Source organism: Erpetoichthys calabaricus, chromosome 9, assembly GCF_900747795.2.
Source record: "Erpetoichthys calabaricus chromosome 9, fErpCal1.3, whole genome shotgun sequence".
NCBI classification, from domain to species: domain Eukaryota; kingdom Metazoa; phylum Chordata; class Cladistia; order Polypteriformes; family Polypteridae; genus Erpetoichthys; species Erpetoichthys calabaricus.
This window is the reverse complement of record NC_041402.2, coordinates 1,084,324-1,106,555: the sequence shown is the minus strand read 5'-3', so window position 1 is coordinate 1,106,555 and position 22,232 is coordinate 1,084,324. Positions and strand designations below refer to the sequence as shown.

General features: G+C 46.6%; 2 protein-coding genes across 6 annotated transcripts in view; one reads left to right on the top strand and one right to left on the bottom strand.

Annotated features, from left to right (window-relative positions):
• Positions 1-22,232, bottom strand: part of miga2 (mitoguardin 2) — a 532,313-nt gene that overhangs the window by 180,277 nt on the left and 329,804 nt on the right. The gene's annotated exons all lie outside the window — the stretch shown is intronic.
• Positions 1-22,232, top strand: part of ntng2b (netrin g2b) — a 76,385-nt gene that overhangs the window by 4,985 nt on the left and 49,168 nt on the right. For all 3 annotated transcript variants that reach the window (XM_051931610.1, XM_051931609.1, XM_028809066.2), the window contains exon 3: positions 17,283-17,926. In XM_051931610.1, the coding sequence (XP_051787570.1) occupies positions 17,283-17,926 (644 nt within the window). The remainder of the gene's footprint in view (positions 1-17,282; positions 17,927-22,232) is intronic.

The following is a 22,232-nucleotide window of genomic DNA, read 5'->3' as shown; positions in this document are numbered from 1 at the left end:
GCCTTTCATCTATCTATCTATCTATCTATCTATCTATCTATCTATCTATCTATCTATCTATCTATCTATCTATCATATAGCACCTTTTATCTATCTATCTATCTATCTATCTATCTATCTATCTATCTATCTATCTATCTATCTATCTATCTATCTATCTATCTATCTATCATATAGCACCTTTTATCTATCTATCTATCTATCTATCTATCTATCTATCTATCTATCTATCTATCTATCTATCTATCTATCTATCTATCTATCAGTCAGTCATACAGTGCAGTCTTTTCGTGTCTATCAGCCATTACTAATATTATGAACTCGGTTGGCCGAGGCGACTTGAGGTACAATCGACTCCATTTCTTTTGTTTTCCAACTCGAGCAGGTGAAGTGACTTACTCAGGGTCACACCGCGTCAGTAGTGGGTTTGAAGTCTAAAGCCTTAATCAGGACACCACGCTGGGTCGATATGAAAGGCACTATATAATGAACTGATCGCTTTCAATCACAGGTAGCTGAAAAGATAGACAGATATATTTGAAAGGCGCTATAAATCGGTCCCTGATATTGCACACGCAGTTCATAGGTGTCTGTTATTTAGCGCCTTTCATGGTCGGCGTGGAGCCCCAAACCGGCGTCGCTGCTCAGTCCTCGCTTCCGAGGCCGCCGTCCCCGCGTGTGCGCACACGTGCGTTCCTCCGTCCGCGGTGTCCATTTATTCCTGTCCAATTAACGCGGTGCAGACGTGCAGCTCAGCTGTGATCCCCTCGCGCTGCCCCCCGGGAGGCGTACGACGGCTGCTAATGGCTCCCACCCCCACCCCCTGCATATGGCGGCCGGGGCTGCGCTGAGCTCCGCTCGGCTCTTCATGTAGGTTAGTAGATCAGTGGGGGAAGCGAGTCCTGACCGGAACAGACGCGCGCGAGCGGCAGGCGTTAAGGCGGTGTGGCGAACCGTTAAGTCCGTCCGAGCCCCCGAAGATGTATGTGAAAGGCGCCATATCAGCCTGGGTGCAGGGCGCTGCGGCATGAACTCGACACCCGGACCTCGCTGTCCTTGTCGCCTTGGCCCACGTGGCCCATTCCCGCTAAGTGCCTCTTGAATGAACACCCGGGAGACTCGAAGCAGATGGCGCGCCGACACCGAGCGCTTCAGCGCATCCTGCGGCTCTCCGTGCGGCTCTCCGCAGTCCTCCTGCCAGGTCTCTGTGGAGGGGCCGTCCGCAATGCGCGCTGCCCTCGTACCCCCTTGGGCACCATAGCCCCACGTCAGATGAGAGGAGCGAATTCATGACCCAGGCGGTCTGATTTTATAAAGCGCCTTTCACACACAGCAGACTCCGTGTTTTATACGGCAGCTTTGCTATCCTCCCCTCAACCACAAAACTCTTAACTGGACTTCTTTAAAAGGTGCATTTGACAGAGGAATCCATCACTCGTATTTTATAGCTTTATGGGGTCTTCTATAGTGCCTTTCCCAACGACCCACAGCAGAAGCCATCGTACAAAGCAACTGCTCAGTCATTTCTATGACACTCTTCACAGCACCTCACCAAACCTCATTTGTCATTTCTATATAGCGCCTTGCACAATGTGTTCTACCTAAAGCACTTTACAAAGGAGCTAATCGTCCTTATTTTATGTGACACCTTTCACTAATGTTTTTATATAGCGTCTTTCAAAAGCGAGCCCCACTTAATGACAGTTTATAAAAGAGTCACTCTAACTTATTCTCTATAGCGCCTTTCACAAGCAGTCCCAGCAGTTTGTAGGGCACTTCTCATAGTGAGTGCCACCAAAAGACACTTTACAAAGAAGCCAATCCAACGTCTGTGGCATCTTTGACCCAGATCAATCTTGCACAACTGAACCATCCAAAGGTGCCACACACGTTTTATATAGTGCCTTTCACAGCAATCTCTACCAAAAGGCACTTTACAAAGGAAGGCAGCCTTCTTATTTTATAGAGCAAATTTCAAGGCAGTACCACCTCGAGGTTCTCTGCAACTCCTCCATCCTTTTTAATGTGGAGCAGTTCACAAAATGTCCAACTAAGGGGGGTAAGATAATGAGGGGGGGGCACTTAGTCCATCAATCAGACCCCTTTGATATGGCGCTTCTCACCCAGAGCAGTGTCAGGTCTGCAAGGCCATCACCACAAGTCACTTTATAATGCGCCTGTCTCTGTGAGCCCCCCAGCCACCACCCAGTGGGCTTCCAGTGCAGACCTCAGCAGTAAATTATTATGAGATAGACATGTAGGGGTGGCACAGTGGCGCAATGGGTAGTGCTGCTGCCTCGCAGTTAGGAGACACGGCCGGGTTCACTTCCCGGGTCCTCCCTGTGTGGACTTTGCATGTTCTCCCCGTGTCTGCGTGGGTTTCCTCCCAGAGTACAAAGACATGCAGGTTAGGTGCACTGGCGATTCTAAATTGTCCCTGGTGTGTGCTTGGTGTGCGTGTGTATGTGCCCTGTGGTGGGCTGGCACCTTGCCCGGGGTTTGTTTCCTGCCTTGCACCCTATGTTGGCTGGGATTGGCTCCAGCAGACCCCCGTGACCCTGTAGTTAGGATATAGCAGGTGGGATAATGGATGGCTGGATGGATGGATAGACATTTAGGCTGATAGATGTGAAAGGCACTATATATTAGAAGGAGAGGTAGAATAGCATATATATTATAAAAGGATACATAGACATAGACACTCAGCGGCCACTTTATTAGGTACACCTGCTCACCTGCTTGTTAACACAAAGCTCTAATCAGCCAATCACATGGCAGCATTACGGCCTGTAGACCTCATCAAGACCACCTGCTGAAGTTCAAACCAAACATCAAAAAGGGGACTGAAGTGACTTTGAGCGTGACATGGCTGTTGGTGCCAGACGGCCCGCTCTGAGGATTTCACAAACTGCTGGTCTACTGGGATTGTCACACACAGCCATCTCTAAAGTTTACAGAGAGTGGTCCAAAAAAGGGAAACCTCAGTGAGCGAGTGGCAGTTCTCTGCCTTGGTGATGCCAGCAGCCAGACTGGTTTGAGATGATAGAATGGGAACAGGAACAGAAATAAGCACTTGTTACAAGTGAGGTGTGCAGAAGGGCATCTCTGAACACACAACACCTCGAACCTTGAAGCAGGTGGGCTACGACAGCGGGCGACACTCCTGTCAGCTAACAACAGGCTGCTGAGGCTACGATTCATACAGGATCACCAAAATTGGACATTAGAAGATTGGAAAAAAATGTCACCTGGTCTGCTGGGACTCAATTTCTGATGGTGGGCTCAGAATTTGGCGTCAACACCATGAAAGCAGGGATCTGTCCTGCCTTGTACCAACGGTTCAGGCTGCTGCTGGGTGGTGGTGGTGGTGGTGTGATGGTGTCAGGGGTATTTTCTTGGCACACTTTGGGCCCCTTAGTACCACCTGAGCATCGTTTAAATGCCACAGCCTACCTGAGTCTTGTTGCTCATCATGTCTGTCCCTTTATGACTGCCATCTTCTGACAGCTCCTTCCAGCAGGATAACCCGCCATGTCACCAAGCTCAGATCATCTCAAACTGGTTTCCTGAACCTGACGATGAGTTCACAGGACTCCAATGGCCTCCACAGTCACCAGACCTCAGTCCAGTAGAGCACCTTTGGGATTTGGTGCAGAAACTGAGTGACGCTGTCACGTCAATTAGGACCAATGTCCCTGAGGAATGTTTCCAGTGCCTTGTTGAATCTGTGCCACCAGTTCTGAAGGCAAAAGGGGGTCCAACATGAGACTAGCAGGGTGTCCCTAATAAAGTGGCCAGTGAGTGAAGACATGAAAGGCACTATATTATAAATAGCTTTTAGAAATGTGAAAGGCACAACATGTAGATGTAAAACCCACTAACGGTAATTGGCACCATATTTTTTTGGTATCCTAGATATATAGTTCCTTTCACATAAAAGCACTACCGTAACAGATCAATAGGCGCACATTCTGCCAGTGCAGACCCCAGAAGCCCATAACTGGCTCACCGCCCTCTAGTGGCAGCACAGGAGGTCAGCGGTCAGCACTGCTGCCTCTGCGGTTGTGCACTTTGCACTGGCATTCCAGACCTCCTCCCACATATTCAAAATGCCAGTTATGTTAATTGGCAACTTTTGGCCCTGGTGTGAGTGAACGTACCCCATGATAAACTGGCACCCTGTCCAGAGCTGCTTGCCACCTTGTGCCCTGTGCTGAAGGATTAAGTGGACCAGTACAAGTCCGCTCCATCAGTTTTCTTTAATGGTTTCTCCTGCCATTTTTGGGTCACACGGATCAGAGTTAATCTTGGCAGCACTGGGCACACGGCAGGAGCCAGCACTGGATGAGGTGCTTGTTTATTAGCTGGACCCTCAAACGCAGGCCTACATGGGGTCAATTCAGATTTTCCAGTAAATCTAACACACACACCTTTGGAGTGTGTGAGGAGAGGCCACAAAGACAAAGGGAGAACCTGCACACTCCTCATGGACATGGGCAGCCTCAGTTGCATCTTTAATCAGCTCTAGTAGACGGGTCAGAGCCCTGGCACTCCACATTATCAAATACCGTACACCATCTAGTTCTGGGTCTGAGGGGCAGACATCCAACCCTAAAAGCATTGGGGACAAAGGAGAAACCAACACAAGGTGCCAGGCCATCATAGAGCCAGCTCACATGTGCCACTTTGGAATCACCAGTCGATCTAATGAGCACATCTTTGGAGTGGTGGGAAGAAATCTGAAATGGCAGGAGAACAATACACGGTGGCATGGGCAATACTGGAAAACTCCAAGCAGAGAATAACTGGGCATGGCATTGGAAGCACAGACACTGGGTCTGTTAAACTGCATCTCTATGCCACCATGTTGCTGTTACAATCAGATTACCAATTTAATCTAATTCAGGGTCACTGAGCCTATCCTGGCAGCACGGGCATTAAGGCAGAGCCCAAGTCACTGAGTCAATCCATCAAAGGGCCCACTCTGACACACTCACAGGGTGCCAGCTTGGAATTGTACTGACCTGATGGGCACATAAATGGGAACAGTGAAACCCAACGTGATATGGGAGGAACATGCCAATGAGATGGCATAAGATTCAATCCAAGGATGAAGACTAACCACTGTGCCATCTTGCCACTGTTTCTATAGGCTGTGTGGTATCCACCCTCTTCCTATGTTCTGCTTAATGCCAGGCTGCCCTCACCCAGCAGGCCACACATCTGGCTTGAAGTCGCCAGTGCGGAGTTCAAGTCACTCGGGCCGACTCGTCTCATGGTGTCTTCTGAGAAATGCGGCCATTCCGCGCTGGCCGAGCTCGCAGCCCCTGTGACCCCCATCGTCTTTGGCGCTCTGAAATATTAATGGCCTCGCTATTGGCTTTGCTAGCGAAGTCCTTGATGCGGCGAGATGCTCCCCCCCAGGCTCGGTCGTCTCTTTCCGTGTGGAGTAAGCACTTTTTCAAGGCTGATCGATACCACGAGATGACACGGCAAGAATGTGGAGGTCAGGAGGCGAGCCCTGCGCACCAGCGCTGGCCTTTAGCACGAGTCACAAAGCGGGGGCTCTGAGGGGCCAGCAGAGGAGTGTCACACCCACCGGTGGGGGCTCCAGAGCAGGACACGCACACATAATCTGCGCCTGCCACTCCGCCCAGAGATGAAGCCACAAAGCCTTTCGTGAAAGTCACTTCCAGTCCACATGTTGTCACATTACTCTTTTTTTTACGTAACACTTTGATGACATCCTGTGGCTTCAGGAGCGCCTTTAGGGGGAAAAAAACTTTTGGTTCCCGTGAGCGGCTCGTGGATTATATCAGGAGCCCCCTTAGTGGATTCGCAACCGCGACGGTGGGGACGTGCATGCCAGCACACGGGCACATCAGTCAGGCAGACCCCGGAAGAAGCGCTATGTCACGCATCTGTGAGCCCGGTGGGCGCAGGACTTACGTGTCACTGCACTGGACACACACGGCAGACACCCCCACAACACAAAGCCGCGCGGCTCGGGGACTGGGACCACCCTCAATGAAATGGGAGACGTCCAAGGCGATGGTGAGCCCCTGACTGCATCCCAAAGGCTTCCATTTTAGGATGATTGAGGACTCCACATTGGCCCACCATAGGAATCCTGAGGGTCTCTGTCAAGACTGACGCCAGCGACCCTGAGACTGTGCAGTGGAAAAAGTGGGCTTGGAAGAGGAAGAAATGAATAGATGGATGTGAAAGGCGCTATATGATAGATAGATAGATAGATAGATAGATAGATAGATAGATAGATAGATAGATAGATGTGAAAGGCAGTATATAATAGATAGATAGATAGATAGATAGATAGATAGATAGATAGATAGATAGATAGATAGATAGATAGATAGATAGATAGATAGGTGTGAAAGGCACTATATAATAGATAGATAGATAGATAGATAGATAGATAGATAGATAGATAGATAGATAGATAGATAGATAGATAGGTGTGAAAGGCACTATATAATAGATAGATAGATAGATAGATAGATAGATAGATAGATAGATAGATAGATAGATAGATAGATAGATAGATAGATAGATAGATAGGTGTGAAAGGCACTATATAATAGATAGATAGATAGATAGATAGATAGATAGATAGATAGATAGATAGATAGATAGATAGATAGATAGATAGGTGTGAAAGGCACTATATAATAGATAGATAGATAGATAGATAGATAGATAGATAGATAGATAGATAGATAGATAGATAGATAGATAGATAGATAGGTGTGAAAGGCACTATATAATAGATAGATAGATAGATAGATAGATAGATAGATAGATAGATAGATAGATAGATAGGTGTGAAAGGCACTATATAATAGATAGATAGATAGATAGATAGATAGATAGATAGATAGGTGTGAAAGGCACTATATAATAGATAGATAGATAGATGGATAGATAGATAGATAGATAGATAGATAGATAGATAGATAGATAGATAGATAGATAGATAGATAGATACTTTATTAATCCCAAGGGGAAATTCACACTATATCATAGAGAGATTTAAAAGGCAGTATGTAGTAAATTAATAGGTGAGCAAGGCACTAGATAACTGATAGACGGATAGTTAAGGCACTATATAATGGATAGACCGATAAAACACAGATGGATAGATGTGAATAGAATGATATAGTAGATGAATATGAAAGGCACTATATAATGGGTAAAAGTGAAGGACACTACATGATAGATAGATATGAGAGACACTATATAATAATAGAATAAAAGTAAAACATACCTGATAATAGAGAAACTATTAAATATGAGAGGCACTATATAATAGATGGATAGATACTAAAGGCACTATATAACAGATCGATAGACACACAAGTAGATTGATGTGAATGGAATTATACACTAGATATGAAAGGCACTATATAACAGATGGATAATGGTTAAATACACAACAGAATACATACACAGGTAGACTGATTGACAGATGTGAAAGACGCTATACAATAAGCAGATAGATATGAAGCACACTCTATAACAGATGGAAGATACAAAGAGAGACAGCACTTGATTTGTCCAGATAGATGTGAAAGGCACTATATAGTAGATACACAGATGTGCAGAATTATATATAATGAGAGAAATTCAAATGTGCTTTCTAGAATTAATAAAACATTTTATATTTTATTTATATAGCACCTTTCCCATATATATTTTAAAGAGACGCACACAACGATCAAAACCTAAACTCATACCCTCCCAGCCTGCCCACGCCTGCCCCCTCGTTCCAGTGTCAATAATGGCGTCCTGAGGTGCTGCCCCATCAGGCCCATCGTGTACAGCTCTCACTGCCGTGCCCATTGTGGCTGAGGTGGCACCTCCATTCACGCACACTCACATCTTGGAGGCCCCCCGTTAATTTGGGCTCCATGTCGGCCCGTCGCTCGCTCACTCGCTTGCTCTCTCAGTCACTTTGCGTGTTTTCTCAGATCCATCACGAGAACTGCACTTGCAAAGTGCCGGCAGATTAAATGGAGAGCCGTCTGTAGCGTGGGAAGTCTGCTGAATTACTCGACTTGGTGCGTGCGGCGGCTCTGAGCTGCGGTGGTGCGGAGTGGCGTGGCTCGCACTTTTCATTTTCTTGTTTTCTTTCTGTCTGTTTTGGTTTGTTTTATTTATTTGTTCTTTTCTTTGTCAGAGCAGTTTGCTGCTGTAGGCCTGGCTGAGCTGGCGCGGTCTCTCTGTCTGTCTGTCTGTCTGTCTGGCTCTTTACATGTTGTTATGTTTATATGTTGTCCTTTTCCTCCTTTTTTTATTTTATAGCACCCCCCCCCCACACACACCTTTGCCCACATTAGGTCTCTTTTCACTTGACCCTCTCATTCCACAAGTCTTTCTCTGATGAGCTGCTGCTGATTCACACCATCCAGTTTCATGTTATATAGCGCCTTTCCTGAGGAGCTTTACAGAGGACATTCAAGTCTGCTAGGCTGATGCACACATGTCGGGAGAGGGGGCGGACCCAACAGATTAGTGACCACCATGACTCTGGTGGGGTAGGAGCTTTACGCAGATTCACTCTTTTGATGCCCCCTCATGGCGCCTGCACGTAAAGGGACAGATGAACTCAGTCTCCAAAACGTCACCACGAGACCAACCTAAAGCCACCCTGCTAATTGGTCACACCACACTGTGGAACTCTGCAATCACCCGGGACGTCCTGCAGTAGGCAGCAAAGTTGATGAGTCATTCAATTGAATTAAAATCAGTCAGGAGTGTAAAAGGCTGAGTGGCACGTGGGCACCTAAGGGCCAGTCGATCCTCTCAAGGACGGACCTCCTCTCACTTGCCAGTAGTGCGGCCAGCACACTCGACAGCACACTGCAGACGTCACATACAGGCCCATTCAGGTGTGGTGTGCTGGTTAAGGCTGTGGACCTCAAACCCCAAGATGGGTGGTTCAAATCCCACTAGTGCCACCACAGTGTCACCCTGAGCAAGACACGTCACCAATTGGAAAAACTAAAGAAATGGAAGCAGCTTGTCATAAATGTTGTAAGTCGCCTTGGATAAAGGAGGTGCCAGCCAAAGAAGAAACATTCAGGACATCTTGTCATTGAAGGTGACGTTCATTCATTCGGTTATTGATTTAGTCCTTCTTTCCCTCATTCATTTAATTCATTTGTTCATTCCATCCATTCATCCATCCATCCATCCATACTTTCTCTCTTCATTTATTTATTCAATCATTTTTCAATCATGCTGTATTCATTCATTCGTTTACGGTCGTTTACGTTCATTAATCTGTTCCTTCATTTATTCTAATTTTTTAATTTATTACTGTACTTAGTTATCATTGATGTGTTCATTCAATTATTCACTTGTTACTCTCACTTATTTATTTGTTCATTCCTTTATTTGTTTCTGTTTATTCCTTCCTTCCTGCATTTATGTATCCTTCTATTCATTCATTTATTTATTCCTTCCTTTCTTCATTCATTCCTTTCTTTGCTGATTTGTTATTCGTTCATTCATTCATTCATTTTTCTGTATGTATTCCTTCTTTTCTTCATTTATTCATTCATTTACTCATTCACTTGTCTGCTCCATCCTTCTTATATTTAACCAAATATTTATTTACTTGTTTATTTGTTTATTTATTCCTTACTTCCTGTATTTAATTATCTATGTATCTGTCCATCCAGTCATTCATTCATTATTCTCACTTATTTTTCAATTATTTGTTTATTTATTCATTCACTCATGTAGTTGTTCATTCAATCCTTTGTCTTTCTTTCTTTCTTTCATCCATCCTTCCTTCATAAATTCATTCATTTTTTTCTTCCTCCATTCTTCTTCCTGACTCACTGAGTTGTGAGCACACCTGGTGAGGCACAGGTGACATGTCCCCATCTGCATGACATCAACTCCTGGCACACCTGGCACATGCCCATCCCAGCCTCCTCCTCCTCCTCCTCCTCTTCCTCCGTCTGCTCCTGCCAGCTGAGCACCCCTCCTGCTCACCGCCCAACTCCAGACTCGGCAGGGCCAGCAGCCAGCCAGCCTCTCACACCAGACGTCACGCCAAGAAGAAGCCGACACGCTTCACAACATCACTTGTAAAAAATGCAAAATAAAAGAGGGCTAATTTATTCCGGAATTTATTTCAGTAACATTCAAGTCGAAAATGCAAACGAAAAGCCGAGCGCGCGATGGAGGTTAATTTATTCAGGGCTACATTTAGCCGCACTGGATCTAAAAATGCCAGGGGAGAAAACTCGTCTGATTTTAAGGGCATTGGGGCCAAAAAGGACGTCTTCTCTGTGATGGCACACCAGTGGACTGTGGGCAGGTTCAAAGGGCAAAGTCTGGCAAGCTCTTGAGTATAGGTGGGCACAAAAGAAACAATCTGAAGGGCACCACAGGGTGCATGGCATCTAAAACAAGCATGTAAGACTATTAAGCTTTATTTAATATAGCGCCTTAAAGCCTCAGTGCTGTCATTTGTGTTTATTGTGTATAGTGCCCTTCACCACCAGCTCCTCTCTGGAAATGATGGACTGACTGATTGACTGACTGACTTTCATTCTTTTAATAGTTGGGCCATCTCTTTATGAAGCCATCTCTGGTTTTATATATGGTGGGCAGTGTCACTATATGCCTATGAATGACACAGTCAGTCTATTTTTTCTCTATATAGCGCCTTGCACAGTAGACACTACAACATAGCACAGCATGTGGGGCAATCAGCGTATCTAAATAGAACTTTTCCCAATGGGCACTTTACAAAGTGTTCAGTTAAGTTGTCTTCCATATAGCGCCTTTCACGTTGATCTCTTTCACACAACAGTTTGGGAAGCACCAAGTCACTCCGTGCCTTTCCTGCAAATTCTTATCATCCAAGTCTAACAAGACAGTTTTTGTTTAACATATAGCGCCTTCCTTTATTACACATCTCTGTCTGCATTCTATAGCACCTTACACTGGGACCACAGTTAAAGCTCATTAGAAGAAGACTGTTCTTGGCCTCCAACACAATGACTTGTGCAAAACAGCCCCCTGGTTTCATAGGACAGTCAGTAATTGTTCCGGTCGGGGTCTTTCATCGTAAGCACTGCCCACATTCTGTGACTCTGATTTGCTCTATATAGTGCCTTTCACATTGTACACTTCAACAGTGCACAGTATGGGGCAGTCCACTCTTCTATATCGTGGGCACTTTACAAAAGTGGTCAGTTGGGCTCCCCTTCATATAGCGCCTTTCATGTTGCACTCTTTCACACAGCCTGTCCGTCAGGGTCTGTCCAGGTAATTATTATTATTATTGTCACAAGGCAGTGACACCATCAGTTTTTGTACCTTCCTTTATTAAGTGGCGCTGTATTTCAAGGATTTGGTTTCAGTGCCTGTTTACGCAGCAGGTGTCTAAAGGCGCTTTACGTCATTAAAACACATTAAATATAAAAGGACATAAAACAGAACAGGATATGAAAAATGAAACAATGACTCCATCTCTGTCTCCACTCTATAGCGCCTTTCGCAGCAACCACAGCAAGAGCTCAGCCTCAGCCTACCGCAGTGCTTTACGCTGAAGATCCTTTTGCTTTTATATAGCGCCTTTCACCGTCCACTTGTTAGGGCAGTCAGCATTTGTTCTTTTCAGAGTGTTTCATCCTAAGCACTGCGCGCTAGAACAGTACACTCCGTGCCTCGAATTTGCTCAATATAGCGTCTTTCACGCCGTGCTTATGAAGCTGTCATAGACCTTCCACAGGCTTCCATTCCGTATATAGCGCCTGTCACGGGTGTTTTAACAAGCTGTCGGTCCTCCAGTTTTTTGTGGTCCATATAGCGCCTGTCACACGGTGCCTTTGTGTTGCGTTCAGCGCCTTTTATAGCGCCGCCGCGCAGCACTCCCTCAGTCAGATTAGGTCAGTAATGCGCATGTCAGAATGTTTTATAAGGCGTCACTGGGTGGGCGGCACCTCGCGCAGTCTTTTGATACATAAAGCATGTAATTCGCTCCGTCGAGGGTCGTCCCGGTGGGGTGCTGGCGCAGTTTGCAGCTCATCGCGGACGAAGACCACCGCGAGGCGTCATGCCTTCAGTTCCAGGCACGACCCCAGAGAGCGGCGGGACGGGGGATTTTTCTTTGTAACTTTTTTTGTTTCGGCTCATTTCGACGGTGACTTTATTCAATAATAATAATAATAATAATAATAATAATAATAATAATAATAATAATAATAATGAATTCATTACATTTATCTAAACACGAAAGGCGTTTAACCGGGTCCGTTATGAGGACGCTTCTACGACAAGGCGCTGCTTGAAATTCCCCGGGCGCGGGTGCCAGTCCATGTCCAGACTCAGGCACGCGCACGTGCACACCCAGGCGCGCGAGGTCCGAGCCTGGTATCTGTGGACTGACTGTGGGCTGCCCCCTGCTGGTCCTCGGCCTCTTGGCTTCATGCCGCAGATGTTTTTCCAGATCCTGCTGACCTTGGCGGCCTCGAGTGAGCTTTGGCACATCGCACCTCGTCATCTTCTGTCAGACGCAGCCATTTCCGAGGTGCTGACATGTCACAGCGACTTGACAAGATCGGCGCTGCGTCAGTGGCACGCAGGTGGCAGAGAGGCAGGGCGCCAATTCAGCACATCCACCCCAGATGGTCACTTGTGGCTCGGCCAGGTCACATTTAGAAAAGGGACAATGAAAGAGATGGCAGTGGCCACTGTGGAACCCTGTTTTTGGCCACAACAGGAGTGTCACCTCTTGGCCACTCTAAAGCCTGTGTCTGCCCTCTGCCCTTGCTAAGTGTCCCCTGTCTGGGTACATTTTGACAGTGTGACAAGTTTCTCTGACTTGTGGAGGGGGCGCACACTTTAATTTTTAGGAGATATTTCATTTGTGGCCACCAGGGGCATTTTGCCACCTGTGCACAGTCTGCTTTAGTGCCTTTGTCACAGCTATCTGCTGAACACTGTGGGTGCCTTCAGTCTGTCACCCAGGCCACCTTCTCACTCCAGCCAGACACAGAGACCGTAGTGTACAAATAGGACTCGAGACTAGACCTGCTTGTCTCTGGGGTGACCACACGCCAGCAGTGTCCACCCATAAGGACCAGTTTTTAAAGCATGTTTTAGTGGGCTGGACTGTCCGAGTTTTATCACAGGACTGCCCAGTATGACAAGGCAGTGGTCACTCGCCTGTCCAGAACATCCTCGGATTTGGGAAGTGGGATCCCCATGAAGACCCAGCCTCCACTACTGCCAGCCAGTCCTGTCAAGAGAAGCCCACCCAAGTGCGTCTCACCTTCCCACTCCTCTCCGCCGGACAGACGGCAGTCCAGTTCATGTCTGTTCTCTGTTCCATGGACGGTGTGCACAGATGAATGTCAGCTTGTCCATTCAGTTGAACTCAGACCTGCTTATCCAAGGTGGTGTCTTGGTGGCCAGCACCTACCTGGGCAGCACAGGGGGCAAGCCATGCATAGCCACATTCGGCTACCAACAGCAGTCACTCAATGGTAATTGATTTAATATTTCTACATGCAAATCGTAAGGTGACCTCCCAGCCAGTAGGGGCACTCTAGCATAATCAGTCTAAAGCCAATGCCCACCCACAGTCTTCTACCACTATCGACAGTTCTGTGGGTCATAAGGGGGCTGCATTGGGCAGAACACAAGTGACACCACGCCAGTCCAGTGAAGGTCCACTCGTGACATCCTAACACACATGGGGACATCAGTTAGCCAAACCTGCACATGTCAGAGGACTTCCCACACAGACACAGGGAGAACATGCAGAGCAGCCTCCATGGATGATGGCAGGACGTGGACTTTGTGAGGTTGTGCCACCCTGATATCCGTACCCAAACATCATTAACTTGGAATTGAACTGTGCTGTTTCTCCATAGTTGAATATTGGTGACATACCAGCCATACCAGTGTCCCCTCCTTCACACACCCGTGACCAAACTAATCTGTCACAGGTTTAAGTTAAGGCGTGTCACTCCATGTTTTACATTGACTTGTCGTCACTGAGTGTGCAGTTCTATAGTCGGGGGTCCAAATTCAAGCCCCCTCTCAAATCGATCGCCACCTTCTCCTGTTCTTGCTGCCATGGCTCTAGTTCTGTCGTTTTTTTGTCTTCCTTCATTCATCGACTTCCCCACTGCTCTGGATTTTCTTCACGCGCCATCTGCCTGCTCCCATGGGCACCACACTAGAGCCCCCTGTGCAGCTGCCCTCCAAGCAGACGCCTTGTGGCGTTTTGATGAATGTCCTGGGGTGGACGTGCTCTGATGTTGGTGCCCCTCCTGAGCGATTTAATCAACAGAAATTCAGCCAGCTCAAGTGCCATTAGTGCATCGGCCAAAGCCCATAATCTGCCCGGCTAATCCAGTAAAGTCACAAATCTGATTGCCGGTAATGACATGATCTCCACGCACAGCACGGCATGGCACAGCATGGCATGGTGCACCAGCCAGCTTCATTTAGGGACACGGTGGGAATGCAGAAGAATATTCAGAAAAATGAAATTCAGTCTCCTGCACGTGACCAACAGACCTGAAGGGAAAGGTGGCAGACCACCTGAGGGTGAGGGGCAGAGGGCTAGGACACTGCAGTGCCCCCACTGGCTGGGCGGTGACATTACTGTTTGTAAGGAGAAGAAAAAAATCAGCAGCCATTGCATTGTCATCAGCGGTGGCTGTGTGGATGGGGACATACAGTATGAAGCAAAATGGCTTTAGCTTCTCTTGTGTGACTGGGCGGCACGGCCCCTGAAGAATCAAATCAGTGGCCATTGAATATGTGATAGTGGTGGGAGGAGTCTGATGGGGACGAATGAAGACCTGCTTCTCCTCTCTACCACCCCCTTATGGCCGAGTGTCTCATTACAGCCAATCGACTTTGAATTCTTGTTAGTGATAGCAGGGTGTGGATGGAGAAGTATAAAGCACCTTGGCATTAGCTTCATTTTCATTCACTGTACTAGAGCGCCCCTGCTGCCTGGGAGGTCACATTACAAGTTGTGGGTAGAAAGAAAAAATCAAGAGACAGTGAATTATTGGTAGTGATAGCTTAATGTGGCAAAATGTTCATTGACTTGATCATACTATTCTGTAGAGCCCCCAGTGCCCAGGAGGCCACATTACAGTTTCAAAGGAGAAGGATAATATCTATCTATCTATCTATCTATCTATCTATCTATCTATCTATCTATCTATCTATCTATCTATCTATCTATCTATCATATAGTGCCTTTTCTATCTATCTATCTATCTATCTATCTATCTATCTATCTATCTATCTATCTATCTATCTATCATATAGTGCCTTTTCTATCTATCTATCTATATCTATTATATAGTGCCTTGCATCTATCTATCTATCTATCTATCTATCTATCTATCTATCTATCTATCTATCTATCTATCTATCTATCTATCTATCTATCTCTATTATATAGTGCCTTGCATCTATCTATCTATCTATCTATCTATCTATCTATCTATCTATCTATCTATCTCTATTATATAGTGCCTTGCATCTATCTATCTATCTATCTATCTATCTATCTATCTATCTATCTATCTATCTATCTATCTCTATTATATAGTGCCTTGCATCTATCTATCTATCTATCTATCTATCTATCTATCTATCTATCTATCTATCTATCTATCTATCTATCTATCTATCTATCTATCTATCTCTATTATATAGTGCCTTGCATCTATCTATCTATCTATCTATCTATCTATCTATCTATCTATCTATCTATCTATCTATCTATCTATCTATCTATCTATCTATCTATCTATCTATCTATCTCTATTATATAGTGCCTTGCATCTATCTATCTATCTATCTATCTATCTATCTATCTATCTATCTATCTATCTATCTATCTATCTATCTATCTATCTATCTATCTATCTATCATATAGTGCCTTTTCTATCTATCTATATATCTATCTATAAAGTCAGTCAGCAATGAGTTGTGGGTAACAGTAACTGAAAGTGGGTATGGATGAACGAGGTCCATGGGTATTAGTACCTTTTTTGACTATGCCGCATTGCCCCTAGTGACTTGGTGGTCATATTACAACCTTAAAATCTATGATTTAAAGGATAATATATGTAATTCTAATCTGCTCTACAGTGGCCCCAGTGGCTAGGAGGTCACATTACAGTTTCAAAGGAGAAGGATAAAGTCAATCACCAATGAATTATTAAAAGTGGCAAGGTGTTGATGGGGACATTTAAAGGACACTGGCTGTAGCTTCATTTTTCATCCTGTTGCACTGCCCCTGGTGCCTAGGAGGTCACATTGCAATTTTAAATTAGGAAGGTAAAATAAATGACAATTAAATGACTGATAATGGTAGCGGAATGTTGATGTATAGGATTCATGGTCTTTAGTGGCGCTTTGAACCAATGGGCAGTGTCCCAGTGGCTAGGAGGTCACATAACAGTTTGAAAGGAGAAGATACAGTCAGCCTGCAATGAACTATGGGTAATGGTCTCAGAATGTGGATGATTTTGTATAAAGCAAATTGGTTTTGGCTTCATTTTAATTGACTGTCCTAGGGTGCCCCCATTGGCTGGGATGTCACATTGCAGTTTGGCATGTCGATGATCAGTTATGGTTGGTGGTAGTAGGGTGTGGATGAGGACGTATGGAGGACATTGGCTTTAGCTTTATATGTTTGACTTTGCTGCACTGCCCCCGGTGCCTAGGAGGTCAGATTACAGTTTTTAATCCGAGTGATAAACTCCGCTACAGTTACAGTTGTTGATAATGGTTCTTGAACGTGGATATGGACTTATAGGGTTCATTGGCTTTAGCACCTTTTTTTCCATTTTTTACTATTCTGCAGTGCCCCCGGTGACTTGGAGGTCACATTACAATTTGAAGTCAGTCACCAATAAATTATTGATAGAGGTGCCAGCGTATGGATGGGGATCTTTTTTTTTTAATTTAGCTATTCTGCACTGTCCCCAGTGGTTAGGAGGTCACATTGCAGTTTGCAAGCAGCAACATAAATGACCATTACACTGGTGAGTGTGACAGCAATGCAGGAGACATAAGAAGTACTCTGGTTTAACTCTTATGTGCTGTAGTGCCCCCTTGTGCCTGAGTGCTGTTATTACACATTACCTAGATGGTGACATTTGGACTCAGTGCCGCTTGGCTCTGCCTGGGACGCTATGGTGTGAGGATAAGTCCGAGGCTTTTTACTGATGGCCTTTTCTTCTGTTTGCTTTTGCAGGAAAACCCGTACCTGTGCAGTGACGAGTGTGATGCCGCCAATCCCGACCTGGCACATCCACCTAAGCTGATGCATGACAAGGAGAAAAACGGCCTGCTGACCTACTGGCAGACGGTGACGTGGAGTCGCTTCCCCGAGCCCCTGTTGGCCAACATTTCACTTTCTTGGAATAAGAGCATCGAGCTGACAGATGACATCCTGATCACGTTTGAGTACGGCCGGCCCACCATCATGGTGCTGGACAAGTCCTTGGACTATGGACGGACATGGCAGCCGTACCAGTTCTACGCCGACGACTGCATGGACGCTTTTGGCATGCCGTCCAAGAGAGTCCAGGAGCTCTCGGCCACCAACGTAACCCGGGTCATCTGCACGGAGGAGTACTCCCGCTGGGTGGGCTCCAAGAATGAGAAGAACGTGCGCTTCGAGGTGCGGGACCGTTTTGCCATCTTCGCTGGGCCTCACCTGCGGAACATGGACAGCCTTTACACCCGCATGGAGAGCATGAAAGGGCTGAAGGACTTCTTCACCTTGACCAACCTCCGGCTGCGGCTCCTGCGCCCAGCACTGGGTGGCACCTACGTGCAGCGCGAGAACCTCTACAAATATTTCTACGCCATTTCAAACATTGAAGTCTCAGGAAGGTAAGAGCAGGTCCTTGGCGTTTGTCTCCGTGTGTTGTGTTTCCTTCCATTTGTGAGGCCACACGGCCACTTGAGTGAGGCTGCGCCATTGTGTGCCACTAGGGGGCGCTTTTACTGAATTTGCCACAAAATGGACTCCATTATTTCAGCTGAAGTTTCTCAGTTATTTAATATGTCTGCTCAAATATGACCCAAAAAATGCCCTAATACGTCCATTGACCTCTTCATTGGGGTACATCGTAGCACCCCCTGCTGGGAAAACCCAAAACCACTTTCTCCTTTTTTATTGTCTACTAAAGTGTTGGGTAAGACTCTCACATGTTCAACTTGGGGTCTGAACTGACTGCTCAGGTGGGACACAGCCATTAGTGATGCACACACCACCCCGATCCGCCCACCCCCAGCCCCCCCCCCCCACACCACTTTGAAGGGATTTGTGTATTTATGAATGAGGGTCAGGGAAGCAATGTTCTCTGTGGCCACTAGAGGGCGACTGTGGCGGTGAGAAGGCCACCACTTCTGTCACCTCTCCAGTCTTGTGTGCCCTCTAGTGGCTACTGAGCACATTGCACCACTGACCCTCACACAAAAAGGCACAAATCCCAGGAGACGGCTGTCCTACTGCCACCTAGAGGTTACAAGGAGCCACGTCTGGCCTGAATCCCACTTTGCGCTCCCCCTTTGACATGGACTCATGTATATTGTGCCCCCACTGGATGAAATAATGAAACAGTGAAGGGTGTGAGAGTCTCCCCCTAACCTAACCCCCCCCCCCCCCAAGACTCCCACATGTCTCTGGTGACCAATCCAAATGTTCTCTCTTGGCCTTTCAATTATAAGGTGTCCTGCACAGTTTACAGACTCCATCAGTTTAAATGCTCCGTAGCTCCTCACCCCTCTGAGTTCTCAAAGCAACTGCAAAACCAAAACCAGCCATGTGGGGGCGCCAGGTGAGGCCTCAGTGCCTTGAAATGTGACTGACATGATGTGACATAAAGAGCAATATGGAGGAAGGGGTGGGGCTTCAGGATCAATTTGAAGATTTCCTTTGTATAGAAGGGGTGGGACTTGATGTCTAATTTGAATATTATCTGGGGCGACAAAGGGGTGGGGCTATAGTTCAATTTGACTATTTGGATCAAAGGGTGTGGTTTTGAGTTCAATTTGAATATTATGGATGAGGTAGACAAAGAGGCGGGGCTTCAGGTGCAGATGAGCTTTGCTATGGTGGGGGGGTGTGACCTCAGGTTCAACCCTGGAAGTTGAAGTCAAAGGGAGTCAAAGCCACTGCATAGCCAAAATCAGCCATGAGGGGGCGCCATTTAAGGTCGCAGTGCATTGAAATGTCACAGAAGGGTGACCAGAGTGGGTACACTGCGTGACAGGAAATTTCTGCATTGCTCATTTTAGTTTGTTTGCTTTTTTTCTTATGAAGCTCACTTTGCCCACATCCCCCAGACCATCGGTGGTCTAAATGTGGCTCTGCTTCCCTGTCAAGGAGCTTGTGTGGCATCTGTCACGCTGCCACTTGATGTCTGAACACAACAATTAACAAATTGTGTCAACACAGTGGGGTCACATGTTGGCCTAACAATTAGTGCTTCTGCCTCACAGCTCTGGGGACTTGGGTTCAAATGCCAGCCCAGTCACTATCTGTGCACAGTTTGTGTGTTTCTTCCTACATTTTGAAGATGTCTCAGTGGCAGTGATCATGGCCTGTGGTGGACTGGCACCCTTTTCCTGCCTTGCGCCCCATCGTGGGCACTCTGCCCTCCATGAGTCCGTAAGTGAGTTCAGTGGGGCCGCTAGTCAGATTAATGGATGAATGAATGAAGTGAGGAGCTGAATACCAGCAGGCATCCACACCCGGGCTCCCTCGCCCGCTGGCAGTCCTTGAGGTCAGCCTAAAGCATGGAGGTCATTGGGCAGCACTGCCACCTGGTGGCCCCTGCTGGTACTGCACCCTGCACTGCACTGTTTGCCTCATTCGCTCGCACCTCCCGAAGAGCGAGGGGAGGCGTAGGAAGTGAACTAAATGAGAAGGGCTTCTGCGGCTCCATCTGGAAGTGCGTATTGATCAGAGGTGTAAGCCGACACCGGCGAGATGAGAGTCAGCTGTGGAGACTTTCCGCTGACGGGTGCATTCGGAGCCTCGCCATTGGCCTGCCTGATTTAGCAACGAGACGATTAGAAAAATGAATGGAGTTATCTCATCGGCCGGCCTGTAACATCAGCCCCCCATCAATAGTTATTTTAGGACCTCCGGGCCGGATTTCATTTATCTAATGGCTGCTGAGTCGGTGAAGCTGAGTGACTGATGCAGAGGTCTGGTGGGCCGGTGTGTTAAAGTGGCCAGCAGCCCCAAAGAGTGAGGACTGGCCCGGATCTAACAGGTGTTTGTATTATATAGCGCCTCCACCTCCATGACTACACGTCTGGTCTAACACATCCTCACCCGTGCGAGGGGTCCACATCTGAGGCCTAATGGGGGCTGCAGCTCTCCCCCAGTCACATGTGCCAGTTAAGAGTCATCAGCACTGGGCCAGAGGGGCCAGCAGGGGGCGCACTTCCCACATGTCTTATGGGCCAGTCAAACGTAGTGCAGGCAGTGGAGGACAGGGGGCGCTCTCAGACTCTCCCAGCTCCTCACTCCCACCCTTTGTCTATGGTGCGTGTGTGACGGCGGCTGCTGCTGATGATGAATACTTCATGCGTGGTTATGAATCTGATCTTCATATTTACCATTCATATACTGACAATAATATTACAATTATTAATACCGCGTAATCTTAGGAGGTGGAAGGCTGAATATGGACTTTCAGAGAAGGTGTCGAAGGGACAGTCACAGAGCAGCATGGCCGAGAGCTCCTCTTCTCTGCCATTTTAAGCACTAATCATGTGTAATTGAAGGTAATCAAGCTGAAAAGCCAGCACGGCGCGATGTGGCGCGTTCTAAATGAGCAGCACACTGGAGTGACTGGCCGATCGAAGAAGAGAGCAATTATTTGCAGTGGTAATCAGGGACGCCGTTAGCCATCAGCCACAAAATTACAGCTGCGTGCAATAAAGTCAGAGAGATGAAACAACGGGTAACCCCACCCGAGGTGCAGGGCGCTATATAAATGAGACCTGATCATAGGTGTTGTGGGTTCAAAGGGCACCCGTCTGACTGCCAGGGTGATTTGAAGGTGACATGAGGGGCAGAGAAGTTCAAATCCTTTGGGGTTGGTGAATGACACAAGGCACGGAATAATCAGTGCATTTCCTTTATATGTATATTTATATATATATATATATATATATATATATATATATATAGTGCCTTTTACAGCACATAACAGCATCTGGCTCTTCACAAACAAAGTGCAACTTCAGTGCATTGTAAAATAAGGAGCTTGATGGGCAGAACAGCAGACCTGGCGTCACCAGTCACATAAGAGGAAAATGGAGAAAGAGCAGCCCGAGTGGTCTGGTTTGAAAGGGGCGGAGCTTCGTGCTCAATCTGCATAATATGATCATGGTAGAGAAAGGGGCGGGGCTTCGACTTTAATTTGAGTATTATCATCATGACAGTGAAAGGGGCAGGGCTTCATGGACAATCTGAATATTATTATCAAAGTAGAGAAGGGGCGGAGCTTCATGTTCAATCCAAATGTTGCGATCCAAATAGAGAAAGGGGCGGTGCTTCCTGCTCAAGCTGTGTAATATGATCATGGTAGACAAAGGGGCGGTGCTTCGACTTTAATCTTAGTATTATCATCATGACTGTGAAAGGGGCAGGGCTTCATGGACAATCTGAATATTATTATCAAAGTAGAGAAGGGGTGGAGCTTCATGTTCAATCTGCGTATTATGATGATGGTAGAGAAAGGGGCGTGGCTTCAACTTTAATTTGAGTATTATCATCATGGCTGTGAAAGGGGCAGGGCTTCAGAGTCAATCTGAATAGTATGGTCATAGTTGAGAAAGGGGTGGAGCTTGAGGGTCAGTGATCGAGGTAGAGAAAGGGGTCCTTGAATTCAATCTGAATATTATCATCACTTTAGAGGAAGGGTTGGGGGCTTCAGGTTGAATCTGAAAATTATGATCAAAATTAAGACCGGAGAGGGCTTTGGGTTCACTTGGAGTATTATGCTAAACATAGATAAAGGGGTGGAGCTTCAGATTCAGTTTTGAATATTATGGTTGAGGTAGACTAGTTGAGTTATACTGTCTGGGGGGATAGGTGTGGCCTCAGGTTCAACCTTTGTGTTATTATTTAAGCTGGAGAAAGCGGTGGGACGTCTGGTACAATTTAAATATTATT